Source organism: Trachurus trachurus (assembly GCF_905171665.1).
Source record: "Trachurus trachurus genome assembly, chromosome: 8".
NCBI lineage: Eukaryota > Metazoa > Chordata > Actinopteri > Carangiformes > Carangidae > Trachurus > Trachurus trachurus.
In genome coordinates this window covers 10,406,936-10,426,339 of record NC_139905.1, presented here as the reverse complement: position 1 = coordinate 10,426,339, position 19,404 = coordinate 10,406,936, and the positions used below count along the sequence as shown (strand labels likewise).

The following is a 19,404-nucleotide window of genomic DNA, read 5'->3' as shown; positions in this document are numbered from 1 at the left end:
CATTAACAGCTCTTTACTAGCCGGTCTTGAAAGACTTTGTGGTTATCAAACTTTATTGTTTACTCGCATCTCTATCACATCTTTTTGTCGAGCTAACCAGCTAAACCTGGGCTGTCACTTCCCGATAATCCATTATAAACTCTTGTGTTGTTTAATGCAAGGATGGCTGAATCTGTTGTCAAGCGAGAATCTGGCAAGAAACCAATTTTGGCATCAGAGGAAACTTAAAAATAGTGTGTGTGTGTGTGTGTGTGTGTGTAGAGGAGCTGCTGCTGGAGGACTTCAGCAGCTACCGTTTCCTGGTCGCGGGCCACGTGGAGATCCCTGGTCAAGAGGACGACGAGCTGTTTGTGGAGACTCTGGAGGCCATGGAGATCATGGGCTTCAACGAGGAGGAGAGAATGGGTACGGACGGAAACACAACATGAACATTCACACAACGAAAATCGAATAGAAAGTCAAACTCAAATGACTGTAATCTGTGAACATACGTGGGTCTCATGTCCTTGCAACATCAATATCAGGGCTGTGAAGATTCTTTAGGATTTACTGTGTGTAATTCTGGGGTTTGTAATATGTGCGAGCTACAATATATGTGTATCTTTGGTATTTACTCATCTGTTTACCTGTCATCCTCTCATCCTCTCATCCCTTCCTCTTCCTCCTCTGCAGGGATGCTGAAGGTCGTCTCCACTGTGCTCCAGCTGGGCAACGTCAAGTTTGAGAAGGAGAGAAACAGCGAGCAGGCGACCATGCCCGACAACACCGGTAATAATTTTTTTTTTTAAGTCAAAAGTTAATTTACCTCAGTCTGACCTGATCTGACCTCCTCCTCTATCTCATTTCCCATCAACCCCAGCTGCACAGAAGGTGTGTCACCTGCAGGGCATCAATGTGACCGACTTCACCCGTGCCATCCTCACCCCCCGGATCAAAGTGGGCAGGGAGGTGGTGCAGAAGGCTCAGACCAAGCAGCAGGTAAAAACAAACCAAACGTAATTAATTAGACACAAGCTCTTGTCAAATATTTTACCCTTAAATATCTAGAAGAACAATAAGAAATTCAGAATTGGCTCTTGATCTCTTTTACTACATCACTTTCCAGCAAATATGCAATTCCCAGAATAAATAATACAGTTTTCTCCTGTCGACCTTGTTGGAAAAAAAACAAAAAAACAAGCTCAGTAAGAGTGGAGAGATAGGAGAAGTGAGGGGTGTGTGAGTGAGTGTGTGCTAGCAAGAGAAACCACAGTGTCTGCATATGTATCCAGCCAGCAGAGGGGGGTCATGGTCAGGTAGAGTAGATAACGGCCACTTGCAAGACAGAGCGAACACAAAGAAGAAGTACCAAACACCAGCCAAAGAAAGTAAAACCAAAGACACCAACCTAAGTAGTTGTAAGCAAAGATCGTAAAACAACAAAGCAACAAGATTTACTGTGTGCACCCACCAGAACGTTGGTTGATCTATGTATCAAATTAATTAACATTTAAATTAGATTTCTAAAAATACAACATGCATTTGGTTAGGAAATAATGGAGTCAACACAATTAGCATCAAAAGTAGCATCAAATTACTGTTCTGATCATTTTGAAGAAGTTATCTTGACACTTTGCTGAGCATTTTTGTAACTTGTTGACTTTGTACTATCGAATGTTGGAAATAAATGGTCCTCGGTCACAATTGGCCCATTTTTGAAACCTTTATTATTTACTCCAACACCCTCATTCCCTCTACCCTCCTCTTCCTCCTCCTCCCTTCAGGCTGATTTTGCAATAGAGGCTCTGGCTAAAGCCATGTACGAACGTCTGTTCCGCTGGATCTTGGCGAGGGTCAACAAGACCCTGGACAAGAGTAAGAGACAGTCGTCCTCCTTCTTGGGCATCCTGGACATCGCTGGCTTTGAGATTTTTGAGGTGATGATCGTTGATTGAGAAAAAAAAGAAAGAAAAGAACTCTAAAATAATTGAGTGTTTCTTACCATATTTTATTAAATATCATGTAATGACGGATCGTGTCTCTTCCTCAGGACAACTCCTTCGAGCAGATCTGCATCAACTACACCAACGAGCGTCTGCAGCAGCTCTTCAACCACACCATGTTCGTCCTGGAGCAGGAGGAGTACAAGAGGGAGGGCATCCAGTGGAGCTTCATCGACTTCGGCCTCGACCTGCAGCCCTGCATCGAGCTCATCGAGAGGCCGGTCAGGACACACACACACTCACACACACACACATACATCACATAACATTATTTACATGAACCAGGGATTAGAAAAGATATATAGATGCAGTGATCCAACAAGAAAAGAAGGAAAGATAATATAAACACAGAATAAATAAAAAAGAGTATAGTTTTACCACCCTAATGTGTAAAGATCTACACAAATGAGAGATTATTATTATATATAGATGCAGTGATCCAACATAACAAAAACACTAGAGAAGGAGAAAAGAAGGAAAGATAATATAAACACAGAATAAATTTGTAGTTTTACCACTCTAATGTGTAAAGATCTACACAAATCAGAGTTTTTAATTGCAACATGAAGCAATAATAGCATGACACGACCTCAGATGGCATCCATGTGTTATGATTTGTCCTGCAGAACAACCCCCCAGGCATCCTGGCCCTGCTGGATGAGGAGTGCTGGTTCCCCAAAGCCACTGATGTTTCCTTCGTGGACAAGCTGCTCAACACCCACGCCAGCCACGTGAAGTTCTCCAAACCCAAACAGCTCAAAGATAAACTGATGTTCTCTGTGCTTCACTACGCCGGAAAGGTGAGGATCGATAATGACACAAAAGTTAAGTCTACTGTCTTAAAGGGATAGTTCAACATTTTGGCAAATTGGCCCATTGCCATTATCCCTACAGTTTTAGGAGTAGGTTCGTTATTTTTAGAACGGCGGAGCAGAGCTGCTCAGAGCTACGCTACGGAGGCTCATGGGATTTCTTGGTTTCCCTCATCAAACTCATCAAATACACAATCCAACAACTCCAAAACGTTCTCATGGACAAGTTGTGACCTGCACATTCACCACGCTATGAGATAATAACTGAACGTTGCGAGACAGAGTTGTTTTAGAGGTAAATGCAGATACTGCTTGCCGGAAAAAACTGCCTCCGATGGGAACACACATCAGCGGTTTTGCATGAATTTACCTCTAAAACAACTCTGTCTCGTAATGTACCATTATTATCTCATAGCATGGTGAATGTGCAGGTCACAACTTGTCCACCAGAGCGTTTTGGAGTTGTTGGATTGTGTATTTGATGAGTTTGATGAGGGAAAGCAAGAAATCCCATTAGCCTCCGTAGCGTAGCTCTGAGCAGCTCGCGGCTCTGCTCCGCCGTTCTAAAAATAGCTTGCACCAACAAGGTAACAAACCTACCGTTAAGACTATAGGGATTATGGCAATGGGCCAATTTGCCAAAATGTTGAACTATCCCTTTAATTTCTAAACATCAACAGAAATATGACTTCTCTTCTGACATTTCCAGGTCGACTATAACGCAGCCAACTGGTTGACGAAGAACATGGATCCTCTGAATGACAACGTGACGGCTCTGCTCAACAACTCCTCCAGCAACTTCATCCAGGACCTTTGGAAAGACGGTGAGTTCTCCACGGAGCCTCTTGTTCACTTTCACTTTATCTGGAGGCTTCACGATGATAAAATGAGGTATTAAACGTTGTCTGATGCACTCGTCAGCGGATCGAGTGGTGGGTCTGGAGACCATGAACAAGATGTCCGAGAGCTCGATGCCCACCTCCACGAAATCCAAGAAGGGCATGTTCCGCACGGTGGGCCAGCTGTACAAAGAGTCTCTGGGCAAGCTGATGACCACGCTGCACAACACCCAGCCCAACTTCGTCCGCTGCATCATCCCCAACCACGAGAAGAGGGTATGTTGTTGTTTTTATACCGTCTGTAGAAAGAAGTCTACATCTGTTTGTTTGCACAGTCGACTCAGTGATTGTTGTGTGCTGCAGGCTGGGAAGATGGACTCGAACCTGGTGCTGGAGCAGCTGCGGTGTAACGGCGTGCTGGAAGGAATCCGAATCTGCAGACAGGGATTCCCCAACCGCATTGTCTTCCAGGAGTTCAGACAGAGGTCAGGAAAGACTTAAATCAAGGATCAATACAAGTACTCATATCTACTATCCACCACTGTTAATGCTTTAGAGAGCAGCTTTACTACATATCACCATTGTGTGTTGGATATGAATTTAAATGCACGGTTGCAATTCTTAACTTCGACCACCAGAGGGCAGCAGGCACCAACTCAGTTCACTGTTCACTGGCTGAAATCTTTCAAAGTAAAATTCACTTCACTGGGTTCAAACACAAAGTATTTCATCTGTGACTGGGACTATAAATAAAGAATGTTAGTTAACAATCAAGGTTGCTCTGATAGAGATTTACTGGATTAGACAGTAACTCTTTAATTTACAGGCCATTAATTATGAGATAGCCAAGAAATAACAATTAACTGTGTAGTAATGTCAAGAAATAGCCTAGAAAACAGTCAATTTCATAGTAATGTCACGCTTTTCCATAAAGATTACACATGCTTTTCATGCTTTGAATTTTTTTGGAAAGGCCAGAATTTTTCTCCACCAAGTCCTTTGCAATTGACCGATATTTCTGGGCTATTTGTACGCAATCAATCATTGTGTCTTGGCTCTATTTTTCAACATTACTATGAAATTGACTGTTATTTCCAGGCAATTTCTAGACATTATGACACAATTAATTGTTATTTCTTGACATTATCACATAATTAACGACCTGTAAATTAAAGGGTTACCAATTAGACCAGTGCCCATCCAAGAATACATATAACATCCTGATTAAAATTAGAAAAATGTAATTGAGGTTTTCATTCTCTGCTCAGAAGTGTAAATCATAGTCGTAGTAATGATGCCAACTCACGCCATCTGGGAAGTTAAGTGTTAGAGCTTATTTAACACATTATACCACTGTGTACTGATCATAGTACTGATGTTGTTTTCTCATTTGTAGATATGAGATTCTGGCCGCCAATGCCATCCCTAAAGGCTTCATGGACGGGAAACAGGCGTGTTGTCTGATGGTGAGTTACTGATCACTGCTGATCCAGTTCATGCTCCTGGTGGTGATCAGACCTGGTTGAATCCTCCGTGGATTATGAGCAAGGACTTATAAGAGGTGGAGGCTGAACTGTTTTCCTTCTCCCCTTCAGGTACAACACCTGGATCTGGACCCGAACCTGTTCCGTATCGGTCAGAGTAAGATGTTCTTCAGGACGGGAGTTTTGGCTCAGCTGGAGGAGGAGAGAGACATCAAACTCACCGTGGTCATCATCGCCTTCCAAGCACAAGCACGAGGCTTCCTGGCCCGCAAGTAAGAGGAACGACTGATGTCTAAAACATGTTACAGTGATAACAATCACTATACTCACTTAAAGGGGACATATTATGGAAATATCACTTTTTTAAGGCTCTTTAATATATATTTGGGTGTTTGTCTTGCCTTCTGCCCCCCAAAATGTGAGAATTGACAAAAAAATATGTAATGTGCAGGCTCCCTAGGTTGAAATCCATGTGGTTTTACGAGCTGTTCCCTTGGTTGTCTTCCAGTGATGTAACTAGGTTTCATATTTGCATAATACCACCCCTACCTGGGACCAGTAGAAGGGGCGGGGCAAGCCGTGGTTCATTTGCATTTAAAGGGACAGGCACTGAAACCAGCCGTTCTGAACAGGGCTGTTTTGGGAGGATGAAAAGAGCTGTGATGTTTGATCCTTGGGATATTTTGACCAAAGCATGTCACAGATACTTTAAGACACCTGGGAACTATTTTAATTTGTGGAAAGGGGGGCATAACATGTCTCCTTTAAACCTAAATCTTCTGCAACTTCTCGTTTTCAGAGCCTTCAGTAAACGCCAGCAGCAGCTGAGCGCCATGAAGGTCATCCAGAGAAACTGCGCCTGTTACCTTAAACTCAAGAACTGGCAGTGGTGGAGGCTTTTTACTAAGGTTACACACTTTTTCACTCACACACACACACCAGTGTTTGTTGATGCTACATGGTACAAAGAGATTCTTAATCTGTTTTTAAATACTGTTGATTTTTTATTTATTTTTATTGTTATATATATATATCTTATATGTTATGTGTTTTATTTGGAAAACGATATTTCCTTTCCCCTTTTTTTTTTTTTTTTACATGCTGTGACAATGACAAATAAAGCGTCCTTGAAGTCCTTGAAGTTAATTTTTGGTTTTGGCGCGCAATGACTTTTACTTTGAAAGTCTTTGTATCTGCATATTGCAAAGAAGCCGGGTCTAAGTTGTGGTTGTCTGATGTGTGATGTGTCTGTCTGTGGATCAGGTGAAGCCGCTGCTGCAGGTGACCAGACAAGAGGAGGAAATGGGTCAGAAGGACGAGGAGCTAAAGGCGGCGATAGAAGTGGCGGCAAAGACTGAGGCTGAGCTGAAGGACATCAATCAGAAACACACTCAGGTGAGACACATGCAGGTGTTCATCTGTTTTTTTTTTAGTATAAACAAAACAAAACGTATTTCCAGTACTGACTGAGGTGCGTTTGTAGCTGATGGAGGAGCGCACCCAGCTGGAGTCGAAGCTGCAGGCGGAGACGGAGCTGTACGCGGAGGCAGAGGAGCTGAGGGTGAGGCTGGAGGCCAAGAAGGGGGAGCTGGAGGAGGTGCTGCATGAGATGGAGGCGCGGCTGGAGGAGGAGGAGGAGCGCAGCAACTCCCTGCAGCAGGAGAGGAAGGACATGGAGGGGCAGCTACAGGTGGACACTCGTTCCCATTTATATTCCTTGGCTTTTCAAACCCAGTATGAGACTCTGCTCTTGTATGTTTTTTCATTCATTCATATCTTTATTGCAGACTCGTGGTCCATTTGATAGAAGATACAATACAAGACAAAAAGACAGATTACTAAAAAACACACGATAAAAAGTACAAATTTAAAACAAATTTATATACAGACTTTTATGCCAGTTCTCCCTAAGAGTTGATGTGTAATGAGTACAGCTCTTCACTGTTCCCTGACTCATCTAGTCTACATATGAATTTATAGACTAGATTTTTTTGCACTGCCTGAAAGGTATTGACTTGATGCATGGCATAATTATATGCCACTTGAAGTTTCTGTAGGCTTGCTTTTTTATACCTAGCCCACAACTGAGCAGTGTAGAGTGATGTGCAGTATGATCTAAATTATTGTTTTTATGTCTTATGTTCTATTCTTATTTGTTCCAGCTGTGGCTGTTTAAAGTGCTTTATAAATAAAGTTGATTTGAGTTGAGTTCCTCCACAGTGCTTTTTTACTGTCCCACATTTTAAGTTTCATCACTCTCGCCGTGTTTTTCTGCAGCTGATGGAGGCGCACATAGCCAACCAGGAGGACGCCGAGCAGAAGCTGCAGCTGGAGAAAGCGGCAGTGGAGGGAAAAGTGAAGAAGATGGAGGAGGACATCCTGCAGATGGAGGACCAGAACAACAAGCTGCAGAAGGTGTGAAGCAGAGCAGGTCCATCATCATGCACCAGTGTGGTGCTCAGATGTTTTGTTCAGTTTAAAACTGAACTCTTGTTCTTTATTTGTATGTTTTTAGGAGCGAAAGCTTCTGGAGGAGAGGTTGGCCGACATGAGCTCCAACCTGGCCGAGGAGGAGGAGAAGTCCAAGAACCTCACCAAACTCAAGGCCAAACATGAGTCCATGATCTCTGACCTGGAGGGTCAGTTAGCAGATACCATACTGTCTTTACTGGCCTACCGCAAATAATTCATCATGCAAAATACAAACCATAAGGTTTATAGGGGAAAAGTTGAAGAGTCCTCAAATGTTTTACAACAAAATTCAGATACAGCAAGAGTCAATGTTATATTTGAACCAATTTGGGTTATAAAAGAGGATTGACCATAGTTATGAAAAACAAATTAGCTTAAACAGTTTTCTCATAATGTCTTTATCAAAACTCCAGTGCGTATGAAGAAGGAGGAGAAGGGTCGTCAGGACATGGAGAAGGCCAAGAGGAAGGTGGAGGCCGAGCTGGCCGACCTCCAGGATCAGAACGGCGACCTGCAGAACCAGCTGGCCGAGCTGCGAGCCCAGCTGGCCGCCAAGGAAGAGGAGCTCCAGGCCACACAGGCCCGGTAAGACGGAGCAGTGTTTGACAGTATGACAGGTGAACAAGAGTTAAAGGGGTTAAAAATGTTAAGATGAGACACTATTTTTCACTTTTTCTGTGTGTGTCCACAGCTTGGAGGAGGAGAGCAATCACCACGGGGCGGCGGTGAAGAAGATTCGGGAGTTGGAGGCTCTGCTCTCGGAGCTGCAGGAGGACCTGGAGGCCGAGAGGGCGACGAGGGCAAAGACCGAGGCCGCGCGACGGGACCTCGGTGAGGAGCTGAACGCTCTGCGCACTGAGCTGGAGGACAGTCTGGACACCACGGCCGCCCAGCAGGAGCTACGGTCTGTACGATCTATAATTATCATGCATAACCTGTAATAATGATGATTAGGAGGTGAATATGGAAAGCTGATACCTGAGGAGATTCTGACCTGTAAGTAACGGCATCATCGGCGTACGGGCGGAGGTTTATTTACAAGATGGTTCTGCAGATCGTGTTACTGTTGGATGTGTTAAAGGGAAGTGATTTTTGTGTGTGTGTGTGTGTTTGACAGGGCGAAGCGTGAGCAGGAGGTGGCCATGCTGAAGAAAGCCATGGAGGAAGAGGGGCGGAGCCACGAGGCTCAATTCCAGGATATGAGACAGAAACACACTCAGGCTGTGGAGGAGTTCAGTGAGCAGCTGGAGCAGGCCAAGAAGGTACACCAACACACACACACAGAAACAGAAACCCGCACACACACACACACACACACACACACACACACAGAAAACGAACATAGATGAATGTGAAAATAAGGAAGACTTAAAGGGATAGTTCAACATTTTGGCAAATTGGCCCATTGCCATAATCCCTATAGTTTTAGCAGTAGGTTTGTTACCTTTAATTGTCGGTGCAAGCTATTTTTAGAACGGCGGAGCAGAGCCGCGAGCTGCTCAGAGCTACACTACGGAGGCTAATGGGATTTCTTGGTTTCCCTCATCAAACTCATCAAATACACAATCCAACAACTCCAAAACGCTCTGGTGGACAAGTTGTGACCTGCACATTCACCACGCTATGAGATAATAACAGAACGTTACAAGACAGAGTTGTTTTCGAAGCAAGTGCAGAGACTGCTTGCCGAAAAACTGCCCCTGATGGGAACGTGCATCAGTGGTTTTGCATGAATTTACCTAGAAAACAACTTAAAGGTAACAAACCTACTCCTAAAACTATAGGAATTATGGCAATGGGCCAATTTGCCAAAATGTTGAACTATCCCTTTAAAGCTTCATGTGTTGACTCGGCTGACTCTCCCGTACTCACCTGTGCGTCCAGGTGAGGGCTGGTCTGGAGAAAGCCAAGCAGGCTCTGGAGAAGGAGACGTCAGACCTGAGTGCCGACCTGCGATCGCTGGCCAGCGCCAAACAGGACGTGGAGCACAAGAAGAAGAAGCTGGAGGGTCAGCTGAACGACCTGCACTCGCGCTTCAACGAGAGCGAGCGGCAGAGGACGGAGCTGGGAGAGAGAGTCTCAAAGATGACCGTGAGTCCTGACAATATGAATTAATCTGTCATACTGTCAGACTCTGTTGTACGAGTTGTATCTGGAGCTACTAAAGAGAGTGAAGGATAAAACTACAGTTTCTTTCTCTTCCTCTGAACATTTCTCTCGACCTGTAGGTGGAGCTGGACGGTGTGTCGGGTCTGTTGAACGAGGCCGAGGGAAAGAACATCAAGCTGAGCAAAGACGTCTCCAGTCTGAGCTCTCAGCTCCAGGACGCTCAGGTGAGAGACACAGTGAAGTTACACCTGTTGAGATGTCACAACAGGGTTCCCACTCTTTTCTTGAAATCATTTTCCAGGAGCTGAAACAGTATGACAGACATGTTATTACGCCATACACTAATGCATCCCCCGTCCAATTCATGCTTTGGAGAAGTTATGTTTTCTCCAGTTGTACCTTATTTTGTACATTTAACCAGTTTGTTTCTATGTTTATTCCTCTCTCGCCCCAAGAAGTCTGATTTAAAGATGTGCAGTCTATGGCTCTAACTTATCTATGAAATAATCTCTTACATGCTTATGTGGCAGGGACAAAGGAGGGCCCGGGGGGGGTTTGAACCCTAGTCTTCCGGGTAAGAGTCATGCGTGCTGACCATTCGACCAAAGGGATATCCCTGTGGCCAAGTAGCCAGGGCACATGATCAATTGGAGGCATAGTGGCAGGACCCGTCAACTGTCATACTTAGAATTTATTATTATTAATTCATCAAAGAACAATGCAAACATGTTTTTGTTTTTAAACCACGCCCAAAACAGCTCTCTGCTGCTCCTCTATCTGTCACTCAGTAGAGGAGAGAAAACCCTCATGCTCACGGTCCGATACTGGAAACACTCATCAACTCAAAGTTGCTAGTTTAGCTTAGTTCAGAAAAAGTCAAATACTGCTCTGGTAGCTGATAAATAACAACTGAAGCTTTTGCAGCACATTTGACATTTTTTCTCGTTTTCCATGTGATATGTTTATCAAGACTGGAAAATGACTTTTTGGAAAGGTGTTTCAGGTTTTCCAGGACGCGTGGGAACCCTGAACCTCATGGTGACGCTAGAACGTCAGCAGGGCTCCTCCTCTGCAGACCATGAACGTTGAGGCGTCTCAGTTGGGACTGAACTGACTGACGTCTCGTCATCTCTCTCCTCCAGGAGCTGCTGTCGGAGGAGACCCGCCAGAAGCTGAATGTGTCGGGACGTCTCCGCCAGATGGAGGAGGACAGAAACAACCTGACGGAGCAGCTGGAGGAGGAGACCGAGGCCAAGCGGGGCGTGGAGAGGCAGGTGTCCGGCCTCAACATGCAGGTCAGTAACTCCACAGTAAATCAGTGGGATCTTTCAGGATGCGCAGCAGCAACGTGACAAACTCCGTCTCGCCCTCTGGCAGCTGTCGGACAACAAGAAGAAGCTGGACGAGCTGTCGGGGGCGGTGGAGATGCTGGAGGAGGGGAAGAAGCGTCTGCAGCGGGAGCTGGAGGCGGTCAACGGCGAGTACGAGGAGAAGGCCTCGGCCTACGACAAGCTGGAGAAGAGCCGGAGCCGCCTGCAGCAGGAGCTGGAGGACGTCCTCATGGACCTGGACGGCCAGAGGCAGCTGGTGTCCAACCTGGAGAAGAAGCAGAGGAAGTTCGATCAGGTCAGTGAGTTAGTGTGTCTGGCTCCTTGTGCGTCACTCTGTTCACTTCACCTCTGACATGGTGATTTTTTATGTGGTAAACTGTCTAAAGGCTGCACTTCTTACTTCTTGCAGTTTGGCGTGAATAGTAAAATCATGTTAACCTTTTAAAATGATGAGGTTTGGATCAGCAGCGTGGTTCGGCTCTGCACTGTCCAGAGTAAATCCAAAATTGAAAAGATAGTGGGAGCTGCTACAATGGTGATCAGAACTAAAAAAAACTAATTTTAAATGATCGTTCACATATTCTGCATAATGAATATGAACTTTTACCATCTGGGAGACGATATACTGTACATATAGCTTGTAGGCTTAAAACCAATAGGCACAAGCTCTAATTTCTCCCAACATCAGTTGCTCTGCTGAACAAATCTGCATAATATCCTGGAATAACTTTTATAATTTAAGGTTTTTATTGTGTATCAGTTGTATTGACATACTTTAACACTGTACTAAGTCACTTTACGCAGGCATGGAGTCATTACAGTCAATCGTGCAATGTATTATTATTATTAACTCTTTCACTGCCAAAGACGAGTTATCTCGTCTTAGCGAATCCAAGCGTAGTCTGCCAAAGACGAGATAACTCGTCTTAGCGTTTTTTTAATGGCAACGCCATGTTGAATGTCTTGCCCTACTCCTCTGTGAAGATCAGACTTGTATCATCAAAATAAAGTGCAGAAAAACACATTTGGATTGAGAGATATAAAAAATATAGCGTGTTTTTCCCCCCTCACGGAGCGGTGCGGGTGTCTGACTGCAGCGGCGCCGCTCCGTGACACTCTGGCCGCCGGTGAGAGCTTAGGGGGCGGCGGCGGGGCTCATGGCGGCTCGGCAGCTCGTCGAAGCTCCGTGCAGCTCCGTGATACAAAGCACAAACGTTAGTAACAACAACCCCGTTGATCGCTCGTCGTTAGTCGTCAAGAGCGTTTGGAAAGTCGCCAGATTTTGCGAGAAATCACTCGGATAGCAGCTTGAAAATCCCGCGATCTAGTGTGGATGAGGAGCGGACGGCGCCGGCGAACGCGAGGAGAGCTAAAGATGGTGTCTGTCTGTTGTGAGCAGACTGTCTGTGGCTGTGAGTTCAGGGGACACGTCAGCCAGAGCTGTAGGCTGTGTGTGTGTGTGTGTGTTGTGTGTGTGTGTGAGACAAAGAGAGTGAGTGAGACCGCTGCCTGCTGACCAGAGGAAGCTGGATCTGATCTAAAGTGCCGTGTTTCGGCTACAAAAACCTGTCGAACTGATCCGCGCACACACACAGACACACACGCACGCACACACACACGCACACGTAGCCTACATGCACACGCACACGTCACGTACGCACACACACTAAAAAAAAGGAAAGAAAAAGTTGTAACTCAAAGAAAAGAAAGAAAAAAGGCTGCAGTAGTGTGTGTCAGTAGCTAAATGTTTTGTCTGTTGTCATCAAAAGTCATTTGTCAGTGTTGATTTAGTTGTTGTTTACAAGAGAACAACTGTACAGATGCTGAGGCATCACTAAGCAAAATATAAAGGAGCCAATTGTACTGGTTCACCTGAAAATGACAGCCGACACAAAAACCTCTTTTTCTCAAGATTTTGGTGCCAAAATGGCATTTTGGGCTAAAGTAACCTATATTCAACCGCAAATTTCACAAGACTGGAACAAGATAGAAACAAACAGTTTTTTTTGCTGGAAACTAGAGACCCTCATCTTTCCTTTGATGGGTTGAATGTGTATGTAGTAACAGTACATAATATATGGTGGGTCTACGGAAATCAGTCAAAAAGCTGGAAAAAGCCTGGCAAGCTGGAGGAAGCTGCTGTGAGAATGGCTGGCAGTCAAAGAGTTAAGGAGAGCGTGTATATATATGTTAGAAACACTGATGTCAATCTCCTTTGTGTTCACGTCGGGCAGATGTTGGCAGAGGAGCGAGCCGTGTCCTGTAAGTTTGCAGAGGACCGGGATCGAGCAGAGGCGGAGGTGAGGGAGAAGGAGACTCGGGTGTTGGCTCTGTCCAGAGCTCTGGACGAGAGCCAGGACACGCTGGAGGAGGCCGAGAAGTCCATCAAGTGTCTCCGAGCCGAGATGGAGGACCTCATCAGCTCTAAGGACGACGTGGGAAAGAACGTAAGACACGATGTCTGAGCGTGAAGGAATGATTTTAGAAAAGTCGACATGATGACGTGACGATGTGATCTGATCCTCTCTCTCTCTCTCCGTCCTCCATCAGGTCCACGACCTGGAGAAGGCCAAACGCGGCCTGGAGGCCATCATGGAGGAGATGAGGACGCAGATGGAGGAGCTGGAGGACGAGCTGCAGGTGGCCGAGGACGCCAAGCTGCGTCTGGAGGTCAACAGCCAGGCCACCAAAGCTCAGCACGAGAGGGAGCTGCAGGCCCACGACGAGATGGGCGAGGAGAAGAGGAAGCAGCTCCTCAAGCAGGTGGAGAACGACCTGCAGCCGCTACGTCTTCATCTTGTCGTTTACAGATAAGACACCATTTAGGAAATAACTAACTGTTCCTCTTCTTACTGCTGCATCAGGTGCGGGAGCTGGAGGCGGAGCTGGAGGAGGAGAAGAAGCAACGAGGTCAGGCGTCGGCCGGGAAGAAGAAGCTGGAGGGGGAGCTGAAGGACATCGAGGACCAGCTGGAGGCCACCAACAGGGGGCGCGACGAGGCCGTGAAGCAGCTCCGCAAGATCCAGGTCAGTGGTTCAGGTTGAGCCTCCTCGTATTTTTTAAAGGGACAACGAGGAGTTTTCTCCATTGGCAGAACGAAAAATTCTGCGACAATAAAAAAGTCTCATATTAATGTGGATGAATCTACGTTACCCACACTTGTTAATGGGCCCATTTTCGATAAATATATAGTTTTGTCTCTATCGTTATTTTGTTATTATTAGTGGTGGTGGAAATGCTGGTCGAGCCGACCAGCGTTTCCTTACTTTCAGTTTTGCGGCGAGTTATGATAATAACGCCGCCGAATCGCCGTTTATGGTCGGAATCGGTATCTGATCTTCGAACCTCTGACTTAAATTCTTGATGAATGAAAACATGAGTCTGTCTTGCACCGGTCAAAGAATTTCACGGTGCGCATGGAGGCTCATAAATGTAGTGTGAAAACGCCTTGCTTTTCCAAAACTTCTCGTTGTCCTTTTAAGTTTGCTCATTTTTGTAGCTCATTCAAATGCATTTTGAGACAAAAACTGTTTATTTAAAAGCCCATTTGTGTCCGGGTCTTGACTCCTCTCCCCTCTCTGCTCCTCTCAGGGCCAGATGAAGGATCTCAGCCGGGACCTGGATGACTCTCGTGCCGCCCAGAAGGAGGTGCTCGGTTCAGCCAGAGAGTCTGAGCGCAGAGTCAAGGTCCTGGAGGCCGACATCGCCCAGCTGCACGAGGTGAGGTCATGTGTTTCTTTTCTTTTTATGTGTTTTTTGAATTTTACATATTAGAACAACAATAGTGTTCTATACAATAGTAATTACAGATGTAAATTCAGCATACCCTAGAACAGATACCAACCTCCTACCCCCATCCCTTACCTAGCCACAGCAGATGGACACATATATAGTAAAAAGTAAAAAAAAAAAGACAAACAAAAGGGAAGAAAAAAAAGATGGGTTGATAGAGGAAGATAAAATAAATAAACAAGTGAATAAATTAATGTATGAATAGATCAAAATCAAATAAATGAATAATAATAACAGTAGTAATATTCAAGAATAAAAAAATAAATAGATTAATAAGATCAATAAAGAAGCATAAATATCTAAATTGGCAGGTAGAAATATGAATCAATTAAAAATAAATAAATAAGTTAGTAATACAAAAAAGTAAATGAGTGAATAAATAATAATTCAGAGGTCACAAACCTGCAAACCAGCACGTCAGAAATATCTTTCTTTACAACCATTTCTTATAACATTATATTTAGAGTTTCTTACCTCCTATATTTCAATCACCACCCACTCCCTGTCTGTCTGTGTGTGTGTTTGTCCAGATGTTGGCAGCTGCTGAGAGAGCTCGTAAGCAGGCGGAGACAGAAAGAGACGAGCTGCACGAAGAACTGGCCAGTAACTCCTCTGGGAGGTCGGTGTTTGATCTTCAGAGCTTTGACTTTACAGGGAATAAAGAAAAATGTGATTAGTATTTTAGTGGTGGCAGGAAAATATCCTGAACATCCAGTGGAAAATCCATGAGATACAGTATTGTCCAGAGGCTGAATAGTTTTAATAATCATCATTCCTCCAATCTGAAGTTTTGGATGTATATACTTTATACCAGCAGTTCCCAAACTTTTTAGGCCGAGCACCCCCTTCTACTTCCCGACCTAGCTAAAGGCATAGTCTATTTATCAACTGGATTTTGGGTACTTTTTTTTTTTTATTATTGTTTATTAAAACGTTTTTAATTCAGGTTTGCAAATTATATTCTTGAATTTTATGATTTACACAGTGAAAACCCATTTGAAATAATGTATGGATTATTTATTTCTTTGTAAAATATAAAACCATAGCGTCGCCATTACCTTTTTCATGTGACACACCCCCTAGCAGCAGCTTGCACACCACAGTTTGGGAATCCCTGCCTGATACCATTTAAATTTAACCATTGTTACCTTTCCTTTACTCCATCCTCCTCCTCCTCCTCCTCTTCAGGTCACTGCTGTCGGATGAGAAGCGTCGTCTGGACACGAAGATCAGTCAGCTGGAGGAGGAGCTGGAGGAGGAGCAGTCCAACGCGGAGAGTCTCAACGACCGGCTGAGGAAGAGCCAGCAGCTGGTAGGTGGTGCACAACAGAGGCTGGAGCGGTGTCAGTCTGAGAGTCTGAGCTCCTACTGTAACTCTGGTGTCCTGGTGCCGTGCAGGTGGAGCAGATGGGGGCGGACCTGGCGGCGGAGCGGTCCACCGCTCAGAGCAGGGAGGGGTCCAGGCAGCAGCTGGAGAGACAGAACCGAGAGCTGAAGGCCAAGCTGCAGGAGATCGAGGGCCAGGGACGCTCCAAGCTCAAATCCTCCATCACCGCCCTCGAGGCCAAGCTGAGAGAGGCGGAGGAGCAGCTGGAGATCGAGAGCAGGTAATGATGCATGATGGGAAATTGAGTTTTAAAGGGGAAATATTATGGAAATATCACTTTTTGAAGGCTCTTTAACATACAGTATATGTGGGTGTTTGTCTTGCCTTCCGGCCCCTAAAATGTGAGAATTGATTAAAAAAAAATCCCTAGGTTAAAATCCATGTGGTTTTACGAGCTGATCCCTCGGTTGTCTGACAGTGATGTCATTAGTTGTCGAATTTGCATAATACCACCCCTACCTGGTACCAGTAGAAGTGGTTCATTTGCATTTAAAGGGATTTATTTTGACCGAAGCATGTCACAGACATGTCTTTAAGACACCTGGGAACTATTTTAATTTGTGGAAAAGGGGCATATTATGTCTCCTTTAAAGGAGAAGTGCCATTTTTTACAACTTGGATCTTATTTCTGGCATAAAATACGGTCACGTACTTACCCATACAACTTTAGTTTCATTAGGAGTCCTTCTGACGATATTTAGATCCATTCGAGAGCCACGTATATCCATATAGTGGGAGTAATCGGGGCACCGAGAATGCCCATTATAACGCATTAGCTTAATTTCACCAAAATCTTGTTATGATTTGTTCCCCTATGAGTTTGGAGTTGCTGTTATCGTCATCATCCGAGGTCTGTAGATTGACCTGCTAACCTCTGAACTGGATGATGTCATCTCTGAGTGCCGCACACAGCCGCAGCACGGCTCATTCACTCTGCAACGGTCGGCTTGTTTACCTGGAATTTGCTACTGCGAGTTTTGTGCCGCATGGCTGAATTTTTGTCAGACTTCTACAGACCGCGGATGGCGATAACAGAACAGGTTTTGCGGCAGATAATGCAGCATTTCAGTGCCCCGATCACTCCCACTGTATGGATATACGCGTCTCTTATCTCGAATGGATCTAAATATCGTCAGAAGGACTCCTAATTACACCAAAGTTATACGGGTGAGTAAACGACTGTATTGTACCGTATGTACCAGAAACAAGGTCCAGGTTGTAAAAAACGGCACTTCTCCTTTAAGATGGAAAAGTTTAATTCAAACCCACAATGGGACACACATGATGGAGATACTGGCAAATAAACTTGAGAAAAGTTTGTGATGAGAAAACAAAAATGCTGCGTTGATGTAAATGATGGTGATGATGATGTGGATGTGTAGGGAGCGTCAGGCCAATGCCAAGAATCTGCGTCAGCGAGAGAAGAAGCTGAAGGACATGACGATCCAGATGGAGGACGAGAGGAAGCAGGCGCAGCAGTACAAAGACCAGGTAAACGCCGCTGCGTTCAGGTAACCAGCCAAAAAAACATAATTCATCACACACTCAAGTCACTTAACCCCGTCGTCGTCCACTCGTCCACAGGGAGAGAAGTCCAACCTGCGGGTGAAGCAGCTGAAGCACCAGCTGGAGGAGGCGGAGGAGGAGGCGCAGCGCATGGCGGGGGCTCGTAGGAAACTGCAGAGGGAGCTGGACGAGGCGAGCGAGGCCAACGACGGCCTCAACAGAGAGGTGTCGTCGCTCCGGAGCAAGCTGAGGTAACGGCTCAGACTGAGGGGAGACAGGTGGAGACAGGTGGAGGAGCTGGAGTTCAACAATACAAAACTATTCAACAGAGAGAGAGATTTTCTGACATTCATTCATCATTCAGACATTTCTGACATTTTTCCACGTGTTTAATTTGAACTGTCGATCCATAAGAAAATATATTTGTCGTTTTGAAAAACCACCTCAGTTTAGTTTTACAGGTGCATCTCAATAAATTTGAATATCATGGAAAAGTCAGTTTCCAGTAGTTCAAGTCAAAAAGCCCCAACCAAGTATTGAGAGCGTCGAGATGGACATACCTTTCAGAAAGCTGACATTTCCATTTTAAAAATGCTTTTTTTAATTAGTCTTTTGTGATATTACATTACATACTTACATTTTTTTGAGATACTGAATTTTAGGTCTGTATTTTAGTTCAAATGTAAGCCATAATCATTACAATTAAAATAAATTAAATACTGTATATAAAGACATGAAATGTTTAATTATGTGTGTAATGGATCTATATAATCTCTTAGTTTCACTTTTTGAATTTAATTACTGACATAAATAAACTTTTCCATGATGAGATGCATCTGTACATCTATCAGTTTCTCTCTGCAGCCAATCAGAAAAGAGGAGGCTCTTAACATTTACATTTACACTGAGCCGCGACTCTTTGCATTAACACTGTTAAACTTGAGTAGAAACTCTGATTTGTGATTTGAAATTTCCTTTTGCTCCTTTCCTGTCTGGCTCCTCTGGTTCCTCTCTTCCCCTCAGACATCTGTGATCTGTCTTCAGAGCTCCTCCTCCTCCTTTTTCTTCTTTATTCTTCCTCTTCTTTCAACAGGCTTTTTAACTTTGATCCTCATCAATCTGCAGTTTACTCCTCAAAACATTTCAGGGGCTTCTTTTCGTTTGTTTTGTTGTTTAATTCTCGCTTTGCAACCGCAGCCACCTCGTGAGTCCTCGCTGCTCTCTCTCCTCTTCTCCTTCCTCTGCCCTTCACGCTCCCTCTGACCCTCCTCTTCTTCCTCGTCTGTCTCTTCCTCCTGATGTGTCGGGTGTTCCCAGGCGTGGTGGTGGTGGTGGGGAGGCGGCGGCGTTCAGTAGCCCCAGCCCGCGGAGCAGCAGCGGTGGCGGTGGCGGCAGCAGCAGCATCAGCAGGAGCTTCGGGATGGGAGGGAGCATCGGGCGGAGGAGCACCATCAAGGAGAACTCGATGGATCTGCAGGAGGAGGAGCCACGGTCCCCGTCTCCCCCGCCCTGCAGCCCCCCACTGGAGCCCCGGGAGGAGGAGGAGGAGGAGGAGGAGGACTACGCCTACGTTCCCGACGAGTAAAAAGGACCACACTCGTTAACGTTATGATTAGATTTCACTTGAGTAAAGAAAACAGAATTATTTTTAACACTTTTCAGTAAGAAAAATAATCAATAAAGTAATGAA

At 45.0% G+C, this 19,404-nt stretch overlaps 1 protein-coding gene across 1 annotated transcript in view; it reads left to right on the top strand.

The window, feature by feature from the left end:
• LOC310990583 (uncharacterized protein) overlaps positions 1–19,404 on the top strand; it is a gene marked incomplete at its 5' end in the record, with an annotated part of 25,004 nt that extends 5,600 nt beyond the window's left edge. Inside the window, 33 exons of the mRNA XM_083978015.1 lie at positions 262–405; positions 673–768; positions 860–978; positions 1,764–1,916; positions 2,030–2,203; positions 2,609–2,782; positions 3,504–3,618; positions 3,716–3,909; positions 3,997–4,118; positions 5,030–5,099; positions 5,229–5,389; positions 5,917–6,025; positions 6,381–6,512; positions 6,601–6,807; positions 7,395–7,532; positions 7,633–7,756; positions 8,003–8,174; positions 8,281–8,493; positions 8,707–8,851; positions 9,474–9,680; positions 9,818–9,922; positions 10,841–10,993; positions 11,076–11,324; positions 13,264–13,476; positions 13,580–13,792; positions 13,894–14,055; positions 14,621–14,749; positions 15,352–15,440; positions 16,010–16,133; positions 16,220–16,428; positions 17,591–17,699; positions 17,793–17,965; positions 19,032–19,404. Of these exons, the coding sequence (XP_083834141.1) occupies positions 262–405; positions 673–768; positions 860–978; positions 1,764–1,916; positions 2,030–2,203; positions 2,609–2,782; positions 3,504–3,618; positions 3,716–3,909; positions 3,997–4,118; positions 5,030–5,099; positions 5,229–5,389; positions 5,917–6,025; positions 6,381–6,512; positions 6,601–6,807; positions 7,395–7,532; positions 7,633–7,756; positions 8,003–8,174; positions 8,281–8,493; positions 8,707–8,851; positions 9,474–9,680; positions 9,818–9,922; positions 10,841–10,993; positions 11,076–11,324; positions 13,264–13,476; positions 13,580–13,792; positions 13,894–14,055; positions 14,621–14,749; positions 15,352–15,440; positions 16,010–16,133; positions 16,220–16,428; positions 17,591–17,699; positions 17,793–17,965; positions 19,032–19,299 (5,165 nt within the window). The 3' untranslated portion in view covers positions 19,300–19,404. The remainder of the gene's footprint in view (positions 1–261; positions 406–672; positions 769–859; positions 979–1,763; positions 1,917–2,029; positions 2,204–2,608; positions 2,783–3,503; positions 3,619–3,715; positions 3,910–3,996; positions 4,119–5,029; positions 5,100–5,228; positions 5,390–5,916; positions 6,026–6,380; positions 6,513–6,600; positions 6,808–7,394; positions 7,533–7,632; positions 7,757–8,002; positions 8,175–8,280; positions 8,494–8,706; positions 8,852–9,473; positions 9,681–9,817; positions 9,923–10,840; positions 10,994–11,075; positions 11,325–13,263; positions 13,477–13,579; positions 13,793–13,893; positions 14,056–14,620; positions 14,750–15,351; positions 15,441–16,009; positions 16,134–16,219; positions 16,429–17,590; positions 17,700–17,792; positions 17,966–19,031) is intronic.